Raw genomic sequence first — 20,108 nt, 5'->3', positions numbered from 1 at the left:
ATCTCTGATCATCTAATAGCACACTCCCGTGTTCTATAAATAGAACATGCAGTAGTTATACCATAATGCAATGCTCGCATTGCGGACAAGGGAGCGTTTTCTATATATAACGAATCATTTAATATCTCAGTAAACTTCGAAGGGAATTAAAAAAAAGTAACATGCCAAATTGTAAAATTGTCGCACGTGTTATTCAGCTTTACGTTATCTACCACAATTTTCCTATCACTACTATTCTTCGCGTTTATACGAATCGGCTTCGCGTCCTTTCAAACTGTCTTTTATGGACATGCAGACCTGTTTTGAAGTAAGTGTTCGCCCATTGGTGTATACTACCTTGATTTTTACCATAAGATTTCAAATTTCAAAATCGGTTTTACATTTTTAGGAGTAAATTTCTCACATTTGTGACCAAAACAATGTATTTTACATTTGTGATGCATTATCATGGCATGTGTGACCAGCTAGCGTCATTTTTACATTTAGAACAACTAGGATTCACGTTTGTGGGATGCTTTTACATAATGTAACATTTTTTTTCATATTTGTAACCATTTTCGCATTTGTGATCATCTATTATTTTTACATTTGGGTGTCATACATACATTGTATTCTCGATATGTGAATTTGTTATTGTGGTTAAACAATCTAATACCTGCGAATTTGCGGGAAATGGCGAATATAAGTTTTATGACATTTACATTTGTAGAGGAGATATTTTTTATGTAGTTTACATATGCTCAATCGAATAAGCTACTATTTACAAAATAGATGTGCGCATGACTTATGTAATACTGAAAAATATCCATATGGTTTCAGCCATTAATGTTAGAAACAAAACGTCGCGCACGATTTTATGGCACAATACAGAGCAATGGCGGGATAGTTTATAATTGTTATAACTATGAAATAAAACTTAGACTTGTTACCAAAAATGGATTTCTCAGGCTTAAACTCCTAAAAGCTAGGATTTTATATACGGAAATATATGTTTTGACACTGCCATTTATAGTCTTAGAATTTTTTTTTGATTTACATTTTGTTTTAGTACTTTATAAATAATTATATCTATTGTTCAAAGTTGGATTTAAAATCACAGGTTAGGTTGAAATTTTATGGGAGTTGAGAAAAAATAAAACACATACTAATTTTTGAAGGAAAATGGACATTTATTCAAAATGTGATAAAGTAACACAGACTATAATTGAACAATACTGTGTTACTAACATGAAGGAACCTGATCGACACTTGTTGATAAACACTTTGTGACAATCAATACTGACATAGAGTATATATCATAGTATAAACCTTCCATAAACTTTGGAAATTTTAATATAGAGATTGCGGAGAGATCAGTTAGAGTTTAGAAATGGTAAAGGAACTGCAAACGCACAATTCTTAACCGTCAAAGAAGTCCTTTTGGTTTTGCTTGGGTTGCTTCCTGCATGACAGAATTCGGCTCATTGACACATGAGCTCACAGTGGTGGGTAATCTTTCAAATACGGTAGTTCCTCGTATATGTTACAATTACAAAAGTTATTTTAAAAGTATTGAAAAAACTACAAGTACATATATATAAGACAAGTGCTTTCATAGGAAAATAAAGCGTCTAAACACAATTTAAAAACTTGTCAAATATTCGATATATTGATAAAATCAGCATGGCTCCAATTATCTCTATAATCTACCAAGTATGACAACATAGAAGTTCTGAGCTATATGTTTAATCCGAGTAAAAAATGTTTGAATAGTCATATAAATTTACTTTAATCACTCTTTACTTGCACTGAAGAAATGTTTCGATGCTATCATCAAAATTTTGCAAGTATGGAGTCTGTTCGGGTGCGACTGTTCCGCTGTAGATACTAGTAAAACACCTGTCTTTGAAACTGGCAAGGCCTAAACTGTCTTTCCTGTCTCTTAACATTTGCTGGAGGATCTCTTCTCTCTTTGCGACATCGTTATTATAACCTGATAGCTCTGCTAGATGTGATATCAGAGTTGTTTGAAAACGAGCGAAATCCGCCTCTGATGTGACTGCGTTCAGGTGATCAATCCATTTATGACAATCGGCTTCCATCTCTTTTTGTTCTTTTGGTTCATCTGGTAGTTGCCCCATGATATATCTGTAAAACAAATATGTCATAAAATATGTTATAATAACAGTCTTCGGATAATTGTCCTTCCTTGATGCACTTTTCGTCTCCCGTCACGCTCAAACATAGTTCTTAAGTTTCAAAGTTTGAACGGGTTAATTTGATTGTTTCTCAAGTTGCAATGGCATCTGTCAAAACATATTAGGTTAGATGTTTTAATGTTATGTACTGTAGCACTAGTTTTAGAAGCTGATACATACAAACTCAGCAGTACAGAAAATGATACACAGATTTGGAAGATAACACAATTGCGCGTATATTTTCTAAATAAATAAAAGAAAACAACACAAATACATCTTTTACACTACAGCATTATTTGAAGAATGTATCGCCTTAATTTACTAATTTACAAGGTGTATATATATATAGATTATGTTAAGTGTCAGCATAGTGACTGTCTTATACAGGCACACTGATAAACTATTCATGACACAGTTATCGTTATAACTACTAGTATTCATGATATTATTCATACATGCTCATTACGTAAATTCAAATCCATATGCCCGTTCACGTACTGTCGACTAAAATAATTCTGATTAATTCTTTATTCTACTTAAACTTCAAACAGACATAGTTTTATGGTATATGAGACTTTCTAGCTTTTCGAGAGTAGCAGCTGGGTAGAATCAATATGCTTGATGAATGAATTAAACTCCCCAAGCGGGGTTTCATATCTAGAGCCGTGAGTGACAAATGATTCAAAGTCAAAACCCTTAACTCCTCGGACACAGAGGTCATTTTAATTGAATAAGAATGAATTTATCCTAAAATTGGCCCAATATTCAGTTAATATTAAGAATCCAACACTTAAAGCGCTGGACAAATGACTAATATAGAGTGACTTTCTTTCATTTTGTCTAGTAAACATTATGTAAATACTTGAAACAGATGATAATGAAATTGAAACCTGAGATCTTCATAGTTTCGGAAAAGTGGTGTAATTTTCTATTGCAAACTTTATGGAAGAGTTAAAATTTGGATGACTTACTTGCAAGTCCAGCTTGCCATGACTTCGAAGAACAGAAAGGTATGAATTTACTCTAGAACACCTATATAAAACAGTCGGTTGTTTCCTGCCTTGTAAAATAAAGAAGCTTTGTACAATCCTTCTGGGTAAGGATGCGTTTCCTCTGGAATCCTAAATCTGTCTTCCAAGAATTGGAAATAGTTCCTGTAGCCTGTAGTCAAAATAACGGCATCGATTTCTGCAGATGACCCATCTTTGAAGTGGGCCTTATCATAGTCAAAACATTCCACCATTGGTCTCTCTTCAACACCGTCTGGCATTATGCATGTATCTCCTTTAGGTCTGGTTCTGTAGGCGAGAATCACGCTTTTCGCTCCAAACTTGAGTAGTTGCACTACCAGATCTTCGCCGGTATAACCAGCGCCAATAATCAATACCCTTTGTCCAGTAAAGTCCCTAGCGTCGCGAAAGTCGTGCGAATGTAGAATGCGACCTTTGAACTCGTTCATACCAGGGTACTCTGGGAGATTTGGTGTGTTAAAAATACCATTTGCTACAATAACGTGTGAAAACGTTTCCTCTCGTGTCTGTTTGATGCTATAATCATTTACTGTAACTATGAATTCATCTTTATCGTCCATGTACTTCACAAAACGGACAGCGGTATTAAAATGTATATAGTCTTTAAGGTTGCGTCCACGAGGTGCTCCTCTTGTAAAACGACCTGAAATGATATATATGAATTAGTATTGCCTACATTTTTATACCTTTTTAAAGTTTCATTCTTTTAATTGTCGGAATTAATGAGGAACAGTTCATAACGGCTTATACATATAAAACAGTTTTTGAATTCCTAGACGGAATTGATAGTATAGGTTTATATCGAGGGGTGACAAAGATACAGTCGTAAGTGTCTCATTCTTTCGGCTTAAACCATTTTAACTTGCACCTCCCTGTGAACATGTAGTATAGTAGACTAGAACAGAACATTTCAAATACCCTCAAGGTAATCCCTCATAGCAATACGAGAAAGAAATGATGGAGTTCTCTGACCAAAGTGTTGTTCTACGGTGTAATCGTAATACTCATGCGATTCACACGGTCCATTACACCACATATGCTTGTACATACTTGTATGAACAGGCTCTCCGTTTTCGTCAAGTCCTAGAGAAAAGACATTTGATACCAAACATAGAAAATATTGCTTTTAAAACATGAATGTGTCAATTATTCTTCACTTGTATTGAAAACAACATATTAGGTCATTACGTTTGTGATTAGATGAATTATTAGAAGACAACTCTGTAGAAACTTGTTCGAAAAGTTGAATTGGGTTTTCAGTAGGTTTAATTTAGGTAAACAGTATTGTTTCGAATACTGTCATTTACTACGTTTATCTACAGACCCTGTTTCCAAACAAGTTAAAATATTTTATACATTATTCCTTACAGTAGAAGGTATTGCTATAGGCGCACTCCTCAAGATGTCAAATGTTAGACATTTAGTAACTACAAGTACTTACTTAGTAATTAAATAAATATATTTTTCCCCTTTAATAGTTAGTCATAAGAAACACTTCCGCTTCCTGCATGTGGTTTGTATTACATATGGCAGGCAATAGAAATGTAGTCAAAATAATGGAAATAAAGCTTTACTCTGTTCATACTGAAATGTATTACTTATTATATCCAAACCGTTACATTCATGTTTTCACGACACTATATGTTTTGAGTCCTTTTGAAGCTTAGGTGCAATGTACATATCACAGATTATGCATACTTACACTAGAGATTATCATATAGTACATTCACATCCATTTAGTCTAAATAGTTTGATTATATAAATGATAAAATTGAAATTTAGGAACATTTGACGCGAAAATGACAATTTCCATGAGTTTACAAGATATATTTATGCTAAATACAATTCTATCGCCATGTCAGTCCGGCGATTGCTTCTTTGGACATTATCAGTGTTACTGAACAGTTTGATAACGAAACGTAGCAAGACGTATTAAATATCTATAAGAACTTACATGAACTTCCGTTGTTTTTCTCTTTTTTTTTTGCTTTGAGCGGCCATATTGAACAAATCAAAACACACGGCTACCGTTGCAGTTATCATACAGTGTATTTGTAAGTATATAAATTTCATGGCTTAGAATTACATATAGTTGAAAATAAATGTGACAATGTTAAAAAATCACACCTCTTCTGGAAAGCAAATGACGTCTGCAATTGACGTTAAGGTATCAATAAGTTCTGCTGCAGCTGACAAATAATTTCAAAACATGTATTGTAACCAAGACATTGTCTTTGATTTCCTAGAAAAATCCAAACGATGCATTTCAACGTTGAATTTGTAAAAAAAAGAAACAATCCGAAGATTTTTTTCTTTCAAAGATCGAGTTTTACCATGTAATACTTAGGTTGGGTAACTTTTAACTGTCCTTTTGAACTGAAATGAAATGACAAATTTATCTTTCATGACGAAAGAGGTAATATTCCAAAGAACCTTATGTGAAAAATCGCGGACATAAGATTAATTGTCTTACTATTCAATTTATTACACAGGGCATATTTTCATCCCTAGTGGGCACATGGCTTTTTGTATCTCAATCAAAATTAGTGCAAATGCAATATTGGTAAGAAAAACCATTCTAGGTCATTGGCCATAACAGCTTTGCTACAGATAAACCTGGCAATATTCGTTTGGAATGAAAAGAGTAAAAAGTTAAAGGCAAAGAAAATCTCCTATCTAAGTGACCCCGCCCTGTCTGGTCCAGTCTGATAAGGGTCCATAAAACCTGTGTAGACTTGACATGTAGTCTATGCCAGAGGATCATAGACTTAATTGATATGTAAAGATAATTGGTTATTTCAAGTGCTATACATTTCACTGATTGAAATGCAGCTTTTTTAGATTATACACAAAATTATTTTAATTGATAATATACATATTGTAATTGCTCATTCTTGTTGAGTAATGTCCTGACCAATTAAATTATGATTCTTGTATCAAGAAAATTCTCACCATTTTAGAAATCTCTCACCTTTATTTAATGAAAAATGAAATAATTATTTAAAACTCAATAAGAGAAATGACAAGCACGTTTTCAATTATCAATTAATTGAGATCTTTTTATCTAAGTAACAAAATATAAACAGAAAAATTGAATATTGCTTGATTTTATTAGAAATTAAAGAAGCGCTCAGTTGCATTTTCAATAAATGAAAAAAAAATATGGACCTTCATGATAAAATCAAGCAATAAACAGATATCATTGTTCAAAATACAGATGATTTATTTTATAGATGAATATTTTGTTTTCATAAACATCAAGCAATAATGAGATATAATTGTTTATAAAGCTTGATTAATTGAAAATAAAAATGCTGTTGTATTTTATCACTTTGTTTGTTTAGTCCCGATTCGGTACAGAATAAGAAGTTTATTGAAAACCTGTGAAGTTTTATCAATTCTTTCATAAGAAACACTGCAAAATCGTGATTTTTTTACTTTTCACAGTTTTGACAAGTGACAGTACTCTTTTAGAAAATGCTTCACGTTCTAAAATACAATCATTTGTGTTCCTCTGACTCCTTGCCTCAGAGACTTGTGCACAGATTAATCATATGCCTAAATTGGCTTGAGGATATGATTACATTTTTCATCTGAAGGGGCCAGCAACTATAATATTTTAAATCCAGTTTAGTTAGAAGACTTAGAAGACTTTTGCAAAGGGTGCAACAACACCATTAATAGATACTCAGGAAAATATCGCTGCTGAGATATCGAACCATCAGAAAAAAATCTTATGATGCTGATCCGAGAGCTAATGTTGCACCAATTGCTCAGAACATCTGAAGACCTTGGGATCACCAAGAAAATCGTCATACAGAGCCAGCTAAAGACACACCAAACGGACTAGCAGGTAAAATGTACATAGTTTTTAAGGAAGACCAATCCAATGACTTATCCGATTACCTTAAAGAGAAGAAAATATGAAACAAGAAAGGATGTAAGTATCATATTTATTAATGTGGCCTTACTTGTTCATTTGTGCATACAAACTTTTTAGAAAACCCACGTATTTTTTACAAAGTACGCTGTTCACTGTCGCCTTCGTTACAGTTCGTACAAGTCCATTAGTTGTAGTAGTATTACTAATGATATTGTTTATTACAAGAAAATGACTGCACACACATTCTGTTTATATAGTTTTTTTTTAATTAGTTTTCTGGAGAAAGCTCAAGACTAAACTGCACTAAACTTCAATATTTTTTTGCAAGATTCAATATCTCATATAATCAACCGCAAAAGAGATAGGTTGGTCATTAAAACCGAAGTAAAATATTAAGTACAATTAGAGTGCAAGAAGCAGCAGTATTGCTTTTGTTGTAAATGGAGAAGCTAAGCAGTTCAAAGATGGTAATCTGCAATCTTTTTTCTGTTACAGGAAATCATTAGATGTTGTTCGGTGGACAAAACTCACCACACGTAAAAGAAGCAAATACTAAGAAGATACTGATAACTGAAAAGTACGGTGTAACTGAAATTTAGGCTAAAAACTAGGAAAACCATATACGTGACAATTAAAATTGAGCTAGAGAAGATATCATATTTGTGTCAAAACACAGTTGATATGAGTTATATAATCCGAATATAATACTGAGAATTATCATATAGCATGACTTCCATCAGTCCTCAGTCCCTTTATTTGAACTGAAGAAACGTTTCAATGCTATCATCAAAATTTTGCATGAATGGGGTCTGTTTGGGTGCTACCGTTCCACTGTAGATACTAGTAAAACACCTGTCTTTGAAACCAGCAAGGCCTAAACTTCCTTTCCGATCTTTTAACAGTTGCTGGAGGACTGCTTCTCTTTTTGCTACATCGTTATTATAGCCTGTTAGCTCTGCTAGATGTGATATCAAAGCTGTTTGAAAACGAAGAAAATCCAACTCCGATACGATTGCGTTCACCTGGTCAATCCATCTATGACAATCGGCATCCATTTCGTTTTGTTCTTTTGGTTCATCCGGTAATTGCCCCATGATATATCTGTAAAACAACTATGTCATAAAATTTATTCAATCAGTTTTTGGATAAAGTCTTTTCCTCTGTTTTAACGATCGCATTCAGTCCAACAAAGTCCTTAAGTTGCAAAGAAAAATCAAAGGACTATTTGACTGTTGCTTAAAGTGGCGATAACGTCTGTATAAATAGGTAGTTTTAAACTTAGAAGCTGATACAAACAAACGCAGAAGATGGTACAGATCTTTACATAATCACTCGAAACTGCGTCAATATATTCTAAATATCAAAATAAAAAAATATATAATTTTAATCAAAACACCTAAATTATTAGAATGATAATTACTTACACGTCGGATTCAACGTCACACTAACACTGTTTTAGGCAATATGGGACTTTCTTGCTTATTAGGACTGGCAAATTTGCTAGAATCAAAGGCGGTTTCGAATCAAAAGCTGTGATGGACAAGTGATTCAAAGTCAATGACTTGAGCCAATCGGCCACAGAGCTACCCTTGATAATAATAAGAATTAATCCATAGGTAAATGGGCCCAATATTTAGTTTATATCAAATCAACTCTTAGAATTAAACAAATAGATAGTGTCTCAGGTACAGAACAGAAATCAAGACCCTTTCATTTTATGTTTTAACTTGTTAACGACGATAAAGTGTGAAATATTGAAACTGAAACTTAATGACTGAGTAGTTTCGGGAACTGCTTTATAAATCTGTTGCGAAAAGTTGCAAAAGGTGACTTACTTGCAAGTCCAGCATGCCATGACATCGAGGAACAAAATTGTATGGAATGGTTCTAGAACTCCTACATAAAACAGTCGGTTGTTTCCTGCCTTGTAAAACAAACACGCATTGTACAATCCTTCTGGATATGGATGCGTTTCCTCTGAAATCCTAAATCTGTCTTCCAGGAATGGGAAATAGTTCCTGTAGCCTGTAGTCAAAATAACGGCGTCGATTTCTGCGGATGACCCATCTTTGAAATGGGCTGCATAATGATCAAATCGTTCTACTATTGGTTTCTCTTCGACGCCGTCAGGCATTTTGCATGTATCTCCTTTCGGTCTGGTTCTGTAGGCGAGAATCACCCTTTCCGCGCCAAATTTGAGAAGTTGCAATACAAGATCTTCACCAGTTAAACCCGCACCAACAATCAATACTCTTTGTCCCCTAAATTGCCTAGCATCACGAAAGTCGTGCGAATGCAGTATGCGACCTTTGAACTCGTTCATACCAGGGAACTCGGGGAGATTTGGAGTGTTGAAAATACCATTAGCTACAATAACGTGTGAAAACGTTTCATCCCGTGTCTGTCCACTGTTATAATCATTAATTGTAACTGTAAATTCATCTTTCTCGTCCCTGTACTTCACATAACGGACAGCAGTATTAAATTGTATAAATTCTTTTAGGTTGCGTCCACGAGGTGCTCCTCTTGTAAAACGACCTGAAATGAGAAATACAGAACACTAGTATTGACTACAAAATGTTATATACTTCTTTAGACATTCATAGTATAACTTTCGGAAAATATGAACAGTGTAGAACGAATTTTACATATAAAACAACTGCTGGAATTCCTTGGGTGAATTCTAATTTATTCTAATAGTATCATGTCAAGGGGTTATAAAGATACAGTTCTACGTCCCTCTGTTCTTTAGAAGTAAATCATTTTCACTTAAGTCTGCCTGTTTACATGTAGTTTAGTAGACTAAATTCAAATATTTCAAATACTACAGTTCGATTACTAGGTCATACCTGTTTATGTTTTCAAACCAAAATTTCTCTACTTACAAAATGACCTTTCTACTTTTTTTATTATCTTTTGTTTTTGCTTCAGCTCACATTTTTCCTATACAAGACACACTAACATATGGAACTCTGAGTTTAGGTTACAAAACGCAATGTTTAATGTTTACAAACACCATTTTTTACGAAAACGAACTGTATGCCCCTACGATAACTTGATATTAACAAGCACGACTATGAAAAGATTAAAATGGAACATAGGGAATTCAACATTTTTCTAAAATGAATCTAAATATTTCTCGTTTCAGTATCAATTACAAATAAGTTCAGAGGTAAAGCATGCGGTCCATGTTAAACAGATCTTTTGCCGTATAGGCTTGAAATTCAGCATCGACGTTTAATTTTTTTTTCTTATTTGCAGGAAAAACTTAGATTCCTTCATGTGCTATGTAACAACAGGACAGAAAATTTATATTATATCACTGCGAAAAATATGTGCATATACGGGAGTATACGGTCCCGTATATGTCTAATATACGAATATTATATAAAAGGTATCTTTCCTGTAAGTATGATCAAAACCTACGCCTTAAACTTACTTTTGGACCTTGACAATCCCTAACTTTGAATACTGACATAAACTGTTGGAACGTATTTATGCTAAGTATGAATGAACGGATCCATGTGAGAAAAACATAAATGTCCAATTAAAGAATACGGGATTCCCGTATATGGAATGTTCCATATACGGGAAAAATGTTTCCGTATACGTCCGTATATAAGGAGTATACGGAATGCGTACACTCCCGTATACGGAACCATTTTCCGCAGTGTATATCAAAGATGACATTAATTAAATACATGCGCTTAAGTCAACAATAAACATAATATTATGTAAGAAAAAAGACATATATGCAATATGAACCACCAAAGAACGAAACGCAAATATTGGAACTACGATGACACGATCATGAAACAACGATGGTACGATGGTGAAAACGCGATTGCACGATGATGGTGAAATGTCGATGTAATATCGCGTTTTCATCATCGTACCATCGCGTTTTCATCATCGTACCATCGTGCCATCGCGTTTTCGCTATCGTACCATCGTGTTTTCACCATCGTGCAATCGTGTTATCATCATCGTACCATCGTGGTTTCACCATCGTAACATCGCGTTTCACCATCGTACCATCGCGTATTCACCATCGTGCCATCGCGTTTTCATCATCGTATCATCGTGGTTTCACCATCGTGCCATAGCGTTTTCACCATCGTACCATCGCGTTTTAACCATCGTACCATCGCCTTCCGGTTAGATATGCGTAGTCCCGTACACTTGTATTTTTGACAACAATAGATGAATGTATTTCAATGAATTTTGTGAGACGAAGATTACCATTTAGATTCTGCTGTCCTGCCAAATGTTTTACAAAATGTTCAGTGCTCAGTTCATTAAACTGTAATATCTCCAAGGCCACGTATTCTATGTATGCATGGAAGTAAATAAAAAGTTGGGCGTGATAGTCAAAAGAAATTATTCAAACTCACCTTATTCTTTTAGGATGTAGAGATTGTATCAAGCCTATATTTTATTGACACATATACTCTGCCACTGCGCATGACCGCCGACCGGAAGGCTATGATACGATGGTGAAAATACGATGGCCCGAAGGTGATAACGCGATGGAAAGATGATGAAAACGCGACGATATGATGATGAAAACGCGATGGTACGATAATACGATGGTGAAAATGCGATGATACGATGATGAAAACGCAATATGCCATCGCGATTTCATCATCGTGCCATCAAGTTTTCACCATCGCGTTTTCACCATCGTGCCATCACGTTTTCACCATCATGCCATCGCGTTATCATCATCGTACCATCGTGGTTTCACCATCGTGCCATCGCGTTTTCACCATCGTACCGTCGCGTTTTAACCATCGTAACAACGCCTTCCGGTTAGATATGCGTAGCCCGTACACTTGTATTTTTGACAACAATAGATGAATGTATCTCAATGAATTTTGTGAGACGAAATTTACCATTTAGATTATGCTGTTTTGCAAAATGTTTTACAAAATGTTCAGTGTTCAGTTCATTAAAACTGTAAAATCTTCAAGGCCACGTATTTTATGTATGCATGGAAGTAAATAAAAAGCTAGGCGTAAAAGTCACATGGAATTATTCAAACTCAGCTTATTCTTGTTAGGATGTAGAAGGTACGTGGTGCAATTTGAAAATGAGATTGTATCAAGCCTGTATTTTACTGACACATATACTGTACTGCGCATGACCACCGGAAGGCGATGGTACGATGGTGAAAATGCGATGGTACGATGGTGAAAACGCGATGACACGATGGTGAAAATGCGACGGTACGATGATGAGAACGAGATGGTACGATGATATGATGGTGAAAATGCGATGGTACGATGATGACAACGCGATATTACATCAACATTTCACCATCGTACCATCGCGATTTCATCATCGTGCCATCAAGTTTTCACCATCGTACCATCGTTGTTTCATCATCGTGGAATCGCACCATCGCGTTTTCGTCAATGTACCATCGTGCATCGCGGTTTAGTATTAAAAAATGTAACGATTGTCCAAACGGAATACTGCAGTCGAGTAATGTTAAAGCTTTATGAATTGTTAATTTATCAGTTATCATGAAATGGACTCGTCCTCGCTTTTTGGCGGGAATCACATTAGCATTTGGGATTGGTACCTTCAAGATAATCCCTCATAACGATACGAGAAAGAAAAGATGGAGTTCTCTGACCAAAGTGTTGTTCAACAGTATAATCATAATACTCATGCGCTTCGCACGGTGCATTACACCACAAATCCTTGTACACACTTGTATGAACAGGTTCTCCGTTTTCATCCAGTCCTACAGAAAACAAAACAAAACAAACAAAATCATTTTGTAGATCACAGTTGTATCTACTTGTAAAACAAAACTATTGATTAAAAAGATTAAATTTTACCGGGGCAATTGAGTATGCGTATTTGTTCATAGTTTTTAAAGTCTAGTGGTTTTTGCCCTTGAAAAAAATTATGAGCATGTTAATGCTTGGAGACAGAGATTTTATTAGAGTTTAAACATCCCCGGTTAATTTGGGTGTTGTCTCCAAAATATATATGACCGGTTATTAGTGCAAAAGCAGCCAGGGCGTAGTACAACCAATTCTGAAGTAATAAGCTGGAGGATGTGAAAAGAGAATCATCTTCCGTTTGTGTTGGTCAATCTCCCCATGGGCAAGGAATCTTGGAATAGAAAGATAACTTATTGCTTCTTGTAAAGCGACCGGTCAGTATAACCTGCATAAATCTATAACATGACAGACACGTAGCTCAGTATAGACATATCTTCATTTTTTGACAATAGAAACTCAAACAAAATTTGAAGACTGAGAGGATGAGGTGCAAGATGAAAATTAATGAAGATTCGAAGAGACTTTGCACATACATTTAATGTTGAACTGTGATAGAGATATACAGTACATCCTGCCTTAGCAGTCACCTACATGTATTAATTACTTTAAAAGTAGTCAACTAATGAACTTCCCACACTGTTGTGTGGACATGTGGTATATTGTTCCGAATGAAAAGTTCTAAGATATTGTTTTAATATGATTATGGGCAACACCATTAACACTCATCCTTGGCCGAGAGCTAATATGAAATTGAATAAGAAAATAGATGTTTAAACTGGTATCTACAATGTATGACATAATCATTTTGAGACAGACATTATGGATAAATTCAAATTTCAAGCTGTAATACTTATGTGTACTACACGAAAATACTTTTTCTAGTATGATAATTATATGGTAATCGTAAACGTGTAACAAGAGCTTAACATTCGGTTCAACACAGATAAACGAATGAGTTTTCTATTGTTTGTTTAAATTCTAAATTTGAATAAAAGAAGCTACATGCATCTCCAGCTGATATAAGACTTTTTGTTACTGCTGTTGTTTCTTGCAATATTTTAAGTTTCCTTACATTAACAGTATTAATGTTTTTGTCTATTATTCGAACGCAGTAATACCCTGGTCACAAGAACGCCACGAGCTCCGTAGGAGTAGGTTTTCAGTCGAATTTTGGCAAAGTCGTACGTCGTCCGCACGGACATCGTTGATTCGTGCGACCATCGTGCGGATTTTTTGAACTCGTAGAGGACTCTGGAACTCGGTGAAAATGTTTCACCGGGCTAACGAGTTCTTTACTAGCTCGTAGAGATTTTGGAAGTCGGTAGCAGCTCGCAAGAAGTTTGTACGGGCATCGTACGGATTTGGAAAACTGCGAGGCTTGCTGATGCTCGCACGAGTTTCGAAGGGGACTGGCCCGGTCAATGTACGATGTCTGTTTGATATCAAGTACACTTGCAGAGCGTTACGATCGGCCTAGTAGCTACAAGAGGTCACTTTTCAGGCGTCGAAAAACTTGTTTGTTCTTATCGTACGGACAGCGAACAGACATCGTACGATCGCCGGACGAGCCAACGGGTATCGAACGAGGTATGGCCGGGCTCCTTGCGTGTTCCGTACGATTTGTCTGCGATGTCCGTACTGATGTCCTACGATTGTAAATGCACATATTACAGACGTTGCTGAACTGATTTATTCTTGTCGCAAGGACACCGTGTGGACACCGGAAAAGTGCCGTGCGAGCGCTGAACGAGCTCGCGAGCACCGTACCAGGTACGGTCGGGCTCCCCACGAGTTCTGCATGAATTGTCTGCGATGTCCGTACGGATATCCTACGATTGAATCATCTAAAGATCGCACGGGACCCATAAGTACTGTGACCACACGCTACAGTTGTACAGAGACCGTAAGGATTCTTAAATCGGTGGACTCGTACGAATTTTTAAAGCCGTGCAGACATCGTACTGTTTTGTGACCAAGCCATTATCAAGCACTTTTTTGTCCATTTTGATTTATAAGTGCAACTTATTTCCATATTAACAAATAATGAGATCCAATCAACTAAACAGGCAAAACACTAGCGGTATACATTTCGCAATTTACATTTAAAATTAAAGCATTTTACGTCGGACCGTTTATTCCCCATTATATTGTAATTACAATGTTTAGGTTATTATGCAAATTATCTGATAATATATACTGTCTTTTGATACAGTACACATTTTTGACCGCTAAACCTGATTCAGTATTATATCTGATAAGTCTTTTTAAGATTACTAAAATTTCTTTACTGACGTGTCTGATTTCAAATTATGGTAACCTGTCATGCAAATCTCGTATTAGTGGTATAATTTTTGTTGATATAAACCAGTATGATATTATCTACTTTAGAGCACAGTGAATAAAAGTACGGGTCTACAGTAGAAATTATTATATGGATGACAATTGTGAAATATTTACTAAACTGTAGGAATAAGAGTACCAAATTCTGTATTGGGCAAATTTTACCTCTATATTCAAGCACATTTATTTTGATCGTATCCCAGATTTTCAGATATGCATATTCAAAAGAAATGATTTATCAATCACTGAATTAGCTAATAAATTACATTATTACATGAGTACCTATAAATAGTAACAAATTTGTGCTGAAAATTCTCGCATATCGCATTGCTGCATGCAATATCACGATTAATCATAATAAGCCCCGGTGCCATATCGATAATGGCCCTAGGCTTAGCGTGGGAAATTAAAGTCCGTAAACGAATGACGTCATTGGCGTTTCATGAGTAAAAAGCAATATTTCTATTTATATTTTATCACTTGGCGTAACATCGTGTATTCTTCTGAAATAAGTATTTTAAGTCACTATCCAATTATTTTATACAGTAATAGATTTATAAAATAATATAGAAACTGAAAAGCTGAAATTTATGTGCCGAAGATCAAGTACCCATACAAATGACACAAAAAAAAACAACTTCTTACTATATTATAGGTAAACATGTAATAAACAGGTAAATACATGGGAGACGGTGCCGTTAGTGATAATGGCCCTGGAAGAAGATATAGCCACTCGAGACTAAAGCCTCGGCTATTATCACCTTGCCAGGGCCATTACCACTCAAAGGCACCGCTCTCCCATTTATTAACCTATACTTAAAAAGTGGAACATCTTAACTGAATGACTAAAATATCGAGATCTGATATTTTTGCAAACATGTTCTCGTAATCAGGAGTCTGAAAAAGATGCAACCTAAATGCGATACTGACATATCTCATATAAACCACACAGTTGTGATGTTCTAGATATATTATAATTATTACCATATTTTAAACAAATTATTCGAAAACGAAATCAGACTCAGAAAGTGTTCGTGCCAGTAGTCGTCGATCAGATTATTATAATGTATGACTACGTGCGGAAAGCTCGTCTTCTCTGCAGAAACTTATTCGAAAAGTGAAATTGGGTTTTCACTAGGTTCAGTTTGTGTGAACTTTATTGTTCTTTATACTAATATATATTATGCACTAAGCTTATCTGCAAAACCTGTTTTAAAACAACTTGACAAGTGTACGATTTCTTACGTAGTATGTCTTATACGGTAGAAGTAAACATTACACGGACAGAAAATTTGTTATGTTGACATTGAATCGGTATTTATTTTATTTTATTTTCAATTTTACCACAATAAATTATATCTCTCTAACAGACAAATTTTCGTTGTATCTCATGTTTTGACTACTTAATGTACCCACTGTATACATTCTTAGCAGTAAACTACATATATATAGTATTTTTCACTTTGAAAAATACTACAGATATATTTCACTCTAATATTTCGATTACACTGATGAACATATAATTAAAGCGCAATCCTCATAGTCACTATGATAGTGATGTTTTGTTCACATAAGATGTGGAGATATCTCCTGAGGTTCTTTAAATTTTGTATAGTTATGTCCCTTTTCTTCTCAATACATACATAATGAGAGCCAAAAAAATTGGTCAGTGTATATAGGAGAAAAAATGATAAAAACAACAATATATCAGATATTTAGTTATTGTCTAACAGGAATTAGATACTTCGAGGTAATACTTTACCATAAAAAACCTGCGTTGTTTGCATGCAGTTTGTGTTACATATGTTACGCAATAGAAATATAATCACAATAGAGTTAACATAGCTTTTCAGTATTCATACTGAAAACATTACTGCTTGTGCGAAATGTAACAGCTGTAATAGACTCATATTTTTGTTAAAAATTACAGTTGTGATTATTTCAGATTTTACATAAAAACATTGATTTCGCAGATGTATACTCCACTTTCCAGCTGCAAAACGACTATTAAGCAGTTCAAATTATGCAAATAAGCTGTTACAGTAGATAGTTACAGCTTTGAAAATGAAAATAACATAGTTGTAATTGTGCCTAAAATTACAGCTGTAGATATGTTTCAGGTGTTTAAAAGTGCGCATTATTTAACGGACAAAAGGACAGATTTTAGGAAAAATTGTAATTCTCTTAATGTAGCAATAATTATAACTACAAGGTAGTCTAATAGACAGCTAAATCCTCTTCCACTGTTATGGATAGTGAAAGGGTAAACCTTTGACCTTGAGCTATGACCTTGACATTGAACTGACATGGCAGACCCATGTATTCTGTACATCGTCTTGATGAGGTGATCATTTGACCCTAATTTCATGAAAATCCTATAAGGGGTTTAAGAGATACAGAGCTCAAATCTTTGACCTTGAGTTGTGACCTAGACTATGAGTGGACACAAAATGAAATGCTCGTACGTTTGATCCAAAGGTGTGACCTTGACATTGAGCCGGCTTGGCAGACTCATGAGCTCTGCACATCGTCTTGAATAGGTGATCATTTGACCCAGGTTTCATATGAATCATTCAAGGGGATTAGGAGATACAGAGCGGACACAAAATGGAAGGCTCAAACATTTTACTTTTGAGTTTTGACATTGACCTTGAGACGACATGGCTTATTTATAGTTTTGCATATCGTCTTGATACGAAAATCATTTGACCCAAGTTTCATGATTATCCTTTAAGGGGTTGAGGAGTTACAGAGCGGACACGAAAAGGAAGGTGCAAACATTTGACCTCCTGTTGTGACCTTGACCTTGAACCAACATGGCTATCTTATTGGTTCTACACATTGTCTTGATGTAGTTATCATTTTACCCAAGTTTCATGAAAATCCTTCAAAGGGTTTAGGGGATACAGAGCGGACACAAAATATAACTGATGGACGGGAGGAGACCATTCCTATACCCCCCTTCCCCCGTCCCCCACCCCACCACTCGTGGCGGGGAATTAAAAAGGCATTTTAGTAAATGGCCTTTTAAGAAAATAACATTTTTTGCAGTATAGCTGTCTAAAATTCAAGAATTACAAATTAGAAACTATGCATCAGATCTTTTTTACAAAAATTTCTTTCTCATGAAAACAAATAACAATCTTGTAATGATCTCTAACAGTCTTCTCTGCTTTAAATACCTTAAATAGTAAATGTCTGCATCTATACAAATGACTATATTAAATATTTAAACAATTACACTTACTCCCTTACAGTTAAATTTCAAATTCATTATATCACAAAAATCGTCAAAATAAAAATATGCTGACAATACTCAGCTAGGCTTCCTTCCTAAAAATATTTACAGCTCTCTGATTTTTTAAAAAAAAATGTCCATTTATATATATTGAAAGTCTTTTACAGCTAAAACTTTAAAACAAGGGTCTTTACAGACGTTTTACAGCTGTAAAACAGAACCTATTTTGGTACACGAGATAATACACAAGAGATAATACAATTCAGTTTTGATGGTTCAATTCTAAGCCTTTGGCAGTTACACAGTTTATACCGTTGTCAAAACACTAACCTGTTTTCCATGAAAGGTTCCAGAGACCTAGCCACGTGCTTTGTTTCTCGTAACAAATAATGTCCGGCATCTGCTCCATTTTAGCGAAGTGAAACAGTGTCGACAATCCGGATGGACCGGCACCAATGATGCATATTTTTGGACGTGACATAGTTCACCTGTTATATTGAGTTATTTTGAGATACAAGAAAAAAACCTAGAAAAATTGAATTTGAAATGTAATTGTTATTTAGATAGCCTGCTTATTTACTAAGTCCCTATTCACTCAGAGTAAAACTTTCCGTGTACGCGTTTTCTTACTCCTATATTTCAATCACTGATAACATCGTAACCGACAAGTATCAGTATGAATTTTTCAGTGACACTCTTGAAATTTGAGCTGTAGAAACTGTATACTGCGATTTCCGGGTCAACCTTTCGTACTACATGTACACGAAGGTTTAAATTATTTTACTTATGTAACATTATTATGTTTTAGTCATTATAAAGTCATGGATGAAAAGTTTATGTTGATTTATTTATTCATTAATTACCAATTAAATATGTGATTGTGTTAAGATACGGTAATATTTATTAGGCCTAAAAAATCCTTGTTTCCGGTAACATGCTAAAAAAAGTTAGGGTAGGTACTTTTTTTTTATTTTGTTTTTATTAAGGGAGATTTTTCGGAAATTATATTTGTGTCTAAAAATGGAAACAAATAAGGGGGGTGGGTGTGCCTTTAGGGCATCACGAAGTTGATTTCTAACATAACTGACCATGTTTAAAGCATAAAAAGTGCAGTTTAGTAATTTTTTGTCAAAAAGTTGAAAAAAAACAATTCCCCAAGACCATAAAACATTTACGGTCAGGCCAAAAATTTAGGTTAGGTCGGGATACCGGAAACAAAAAAATAAGTACGTCTTATTGTGGCATGTGCATGAATAAAACATAACTGCACAGCATATTGTTGAAAAATACGTCACCGCGATTTTCAAGTATAATATAAAACATTCTTAAATTGTTCAAATATTATATACATAGGTTGATTAAGAAGAACATATTAACGAAGCGTTAGCAGCTGAGGAATTAACATACAAATTAGACAAAAAAAAAACAACTGGAGAGTAAATATCACTACATTCAAATCAATTATTTATATAATAGTTTATTTTGTACTGATAGTTAATTAATCGCTTTAACATTCTAGTAGATTTTAATTGTGATATATGTTGTGATATATTTATAATATGATATAATATGTATATACCACTTTGATAGGTGCTATATTGGTAATGCAATAAATTATTTAAATCATGTTCATTGCAGTCT

The 20,108-nt window shown here is 34.7% G+C and overlaps 2 protein-coding genes across 3 annotated transcripts; both read right to left on the bottom strand.

Annotated features, from left to right (window-relative positions):
- Nucleotides 1–1,206: 1,206 nt before the first annotated feature.
- LOC123560693 (senecionine N-oxygenase-like) lies at nt 1,207–3,842 on the bottom strand. 2 transcript variants are annotated; one of them, XM_045352861.2, is made up of 2 exons: nt 3,149–3,842; nt 1,207–2,127 (listed from the first exon to the last, which is right to left on the bottom strand). In XM_045352861.2, exon 1 carries the CDS (start codon nt 3,766–3,768, stop codon nt 3,196–3,198), a length of 573 nt encoding a protein of 190 aa, XP_045208796.2. In that variant the 5' UTR covers nt 3,769–3,842; the 3' UTR covers nt 1,207–2,127; nt 3,149–3,195. Both variants share the same exon structure in this region, with proteins under 2 accessions (XP_045208796.2, XP_053380016.1).
- Nucleotides 3,843–5,238: 1,396 nt separating this feature from the next.
- On the bottom strand, nt 5,239–19,153 carry LOC123560677 (senecionine N-oxygenase-like). Its single transcript, XM_045352846.2, has 4 exons — nt 18,798–19,153; nt 12,679–12,843; nt 8,927–9,629; nt 5,239–8,192 (listed from the first exon to the last, which is right to left on the bottom strand). Exons 1-4 carry the CDS (start codon nt 18,946–18,948, stop codon nt 7,844–7,846), a joined length of 1,368 nt encoding a protein of 455 aa, XP_045208781.2. The 5' UTR covers nt 18,949–19,153; the 3' UTR covers nt 5,239–7,843.
- Between the last annotated feature and the right edge of the window lie 955 nt (nt 19,154–20,108).

This window comes from Mercenaria mercenaria, chromosome 15 (assembly GCF_021730395.1).
Source record: "Mercenaria mercenaria strain notata chromosome 15, MADL_Memer_1, whole genome shotgun sequence".
Lineage (NCBI taxonomy): Eukaryota > Metazoa > Mollusca > Bivalvia > Venerida > Veneridae > Mercenaria > Mercenaria mercenaria.
This window is presented reverse-complemented; position numbering and strand designations above follow the sequence as displayed.

What these genes read in the sequence shown, in the direction of transcription:
- LOC123560693 (XM_045352861.2), bottom strand. Translation starts at nt 3,768, where the DNA reads ATGGACGATAAAGATGAATTCATAGTTACAGTAAATGATTATAGCATC.
- LOC123560677 (XM_045352846.2), bottom strand. Translation starts at nt 18,948, where the DNA reads ATGTCACGTCCAAAAATATGCATCATTGGTGCCGGTCCATCCGGATTG. An exon ending in GAACCTTTCATGGAAAACAG is followed by an intron (nt 12,844 to 18,797) that starts GTTAGTGTTTTG and finishes TGTTTTCTGTAG; the next exon opens with GACTGGATGAAAACGGAGAA. An exon ending in TATGAGGGATTATCTTGAAG is followed by an intron (nt 9,630 to 12,678) that starts GTACCAATCCCA and finishes TTCTCATTTCAG; the next exon opens with GTCGTTTTACAAGAGGAGCA.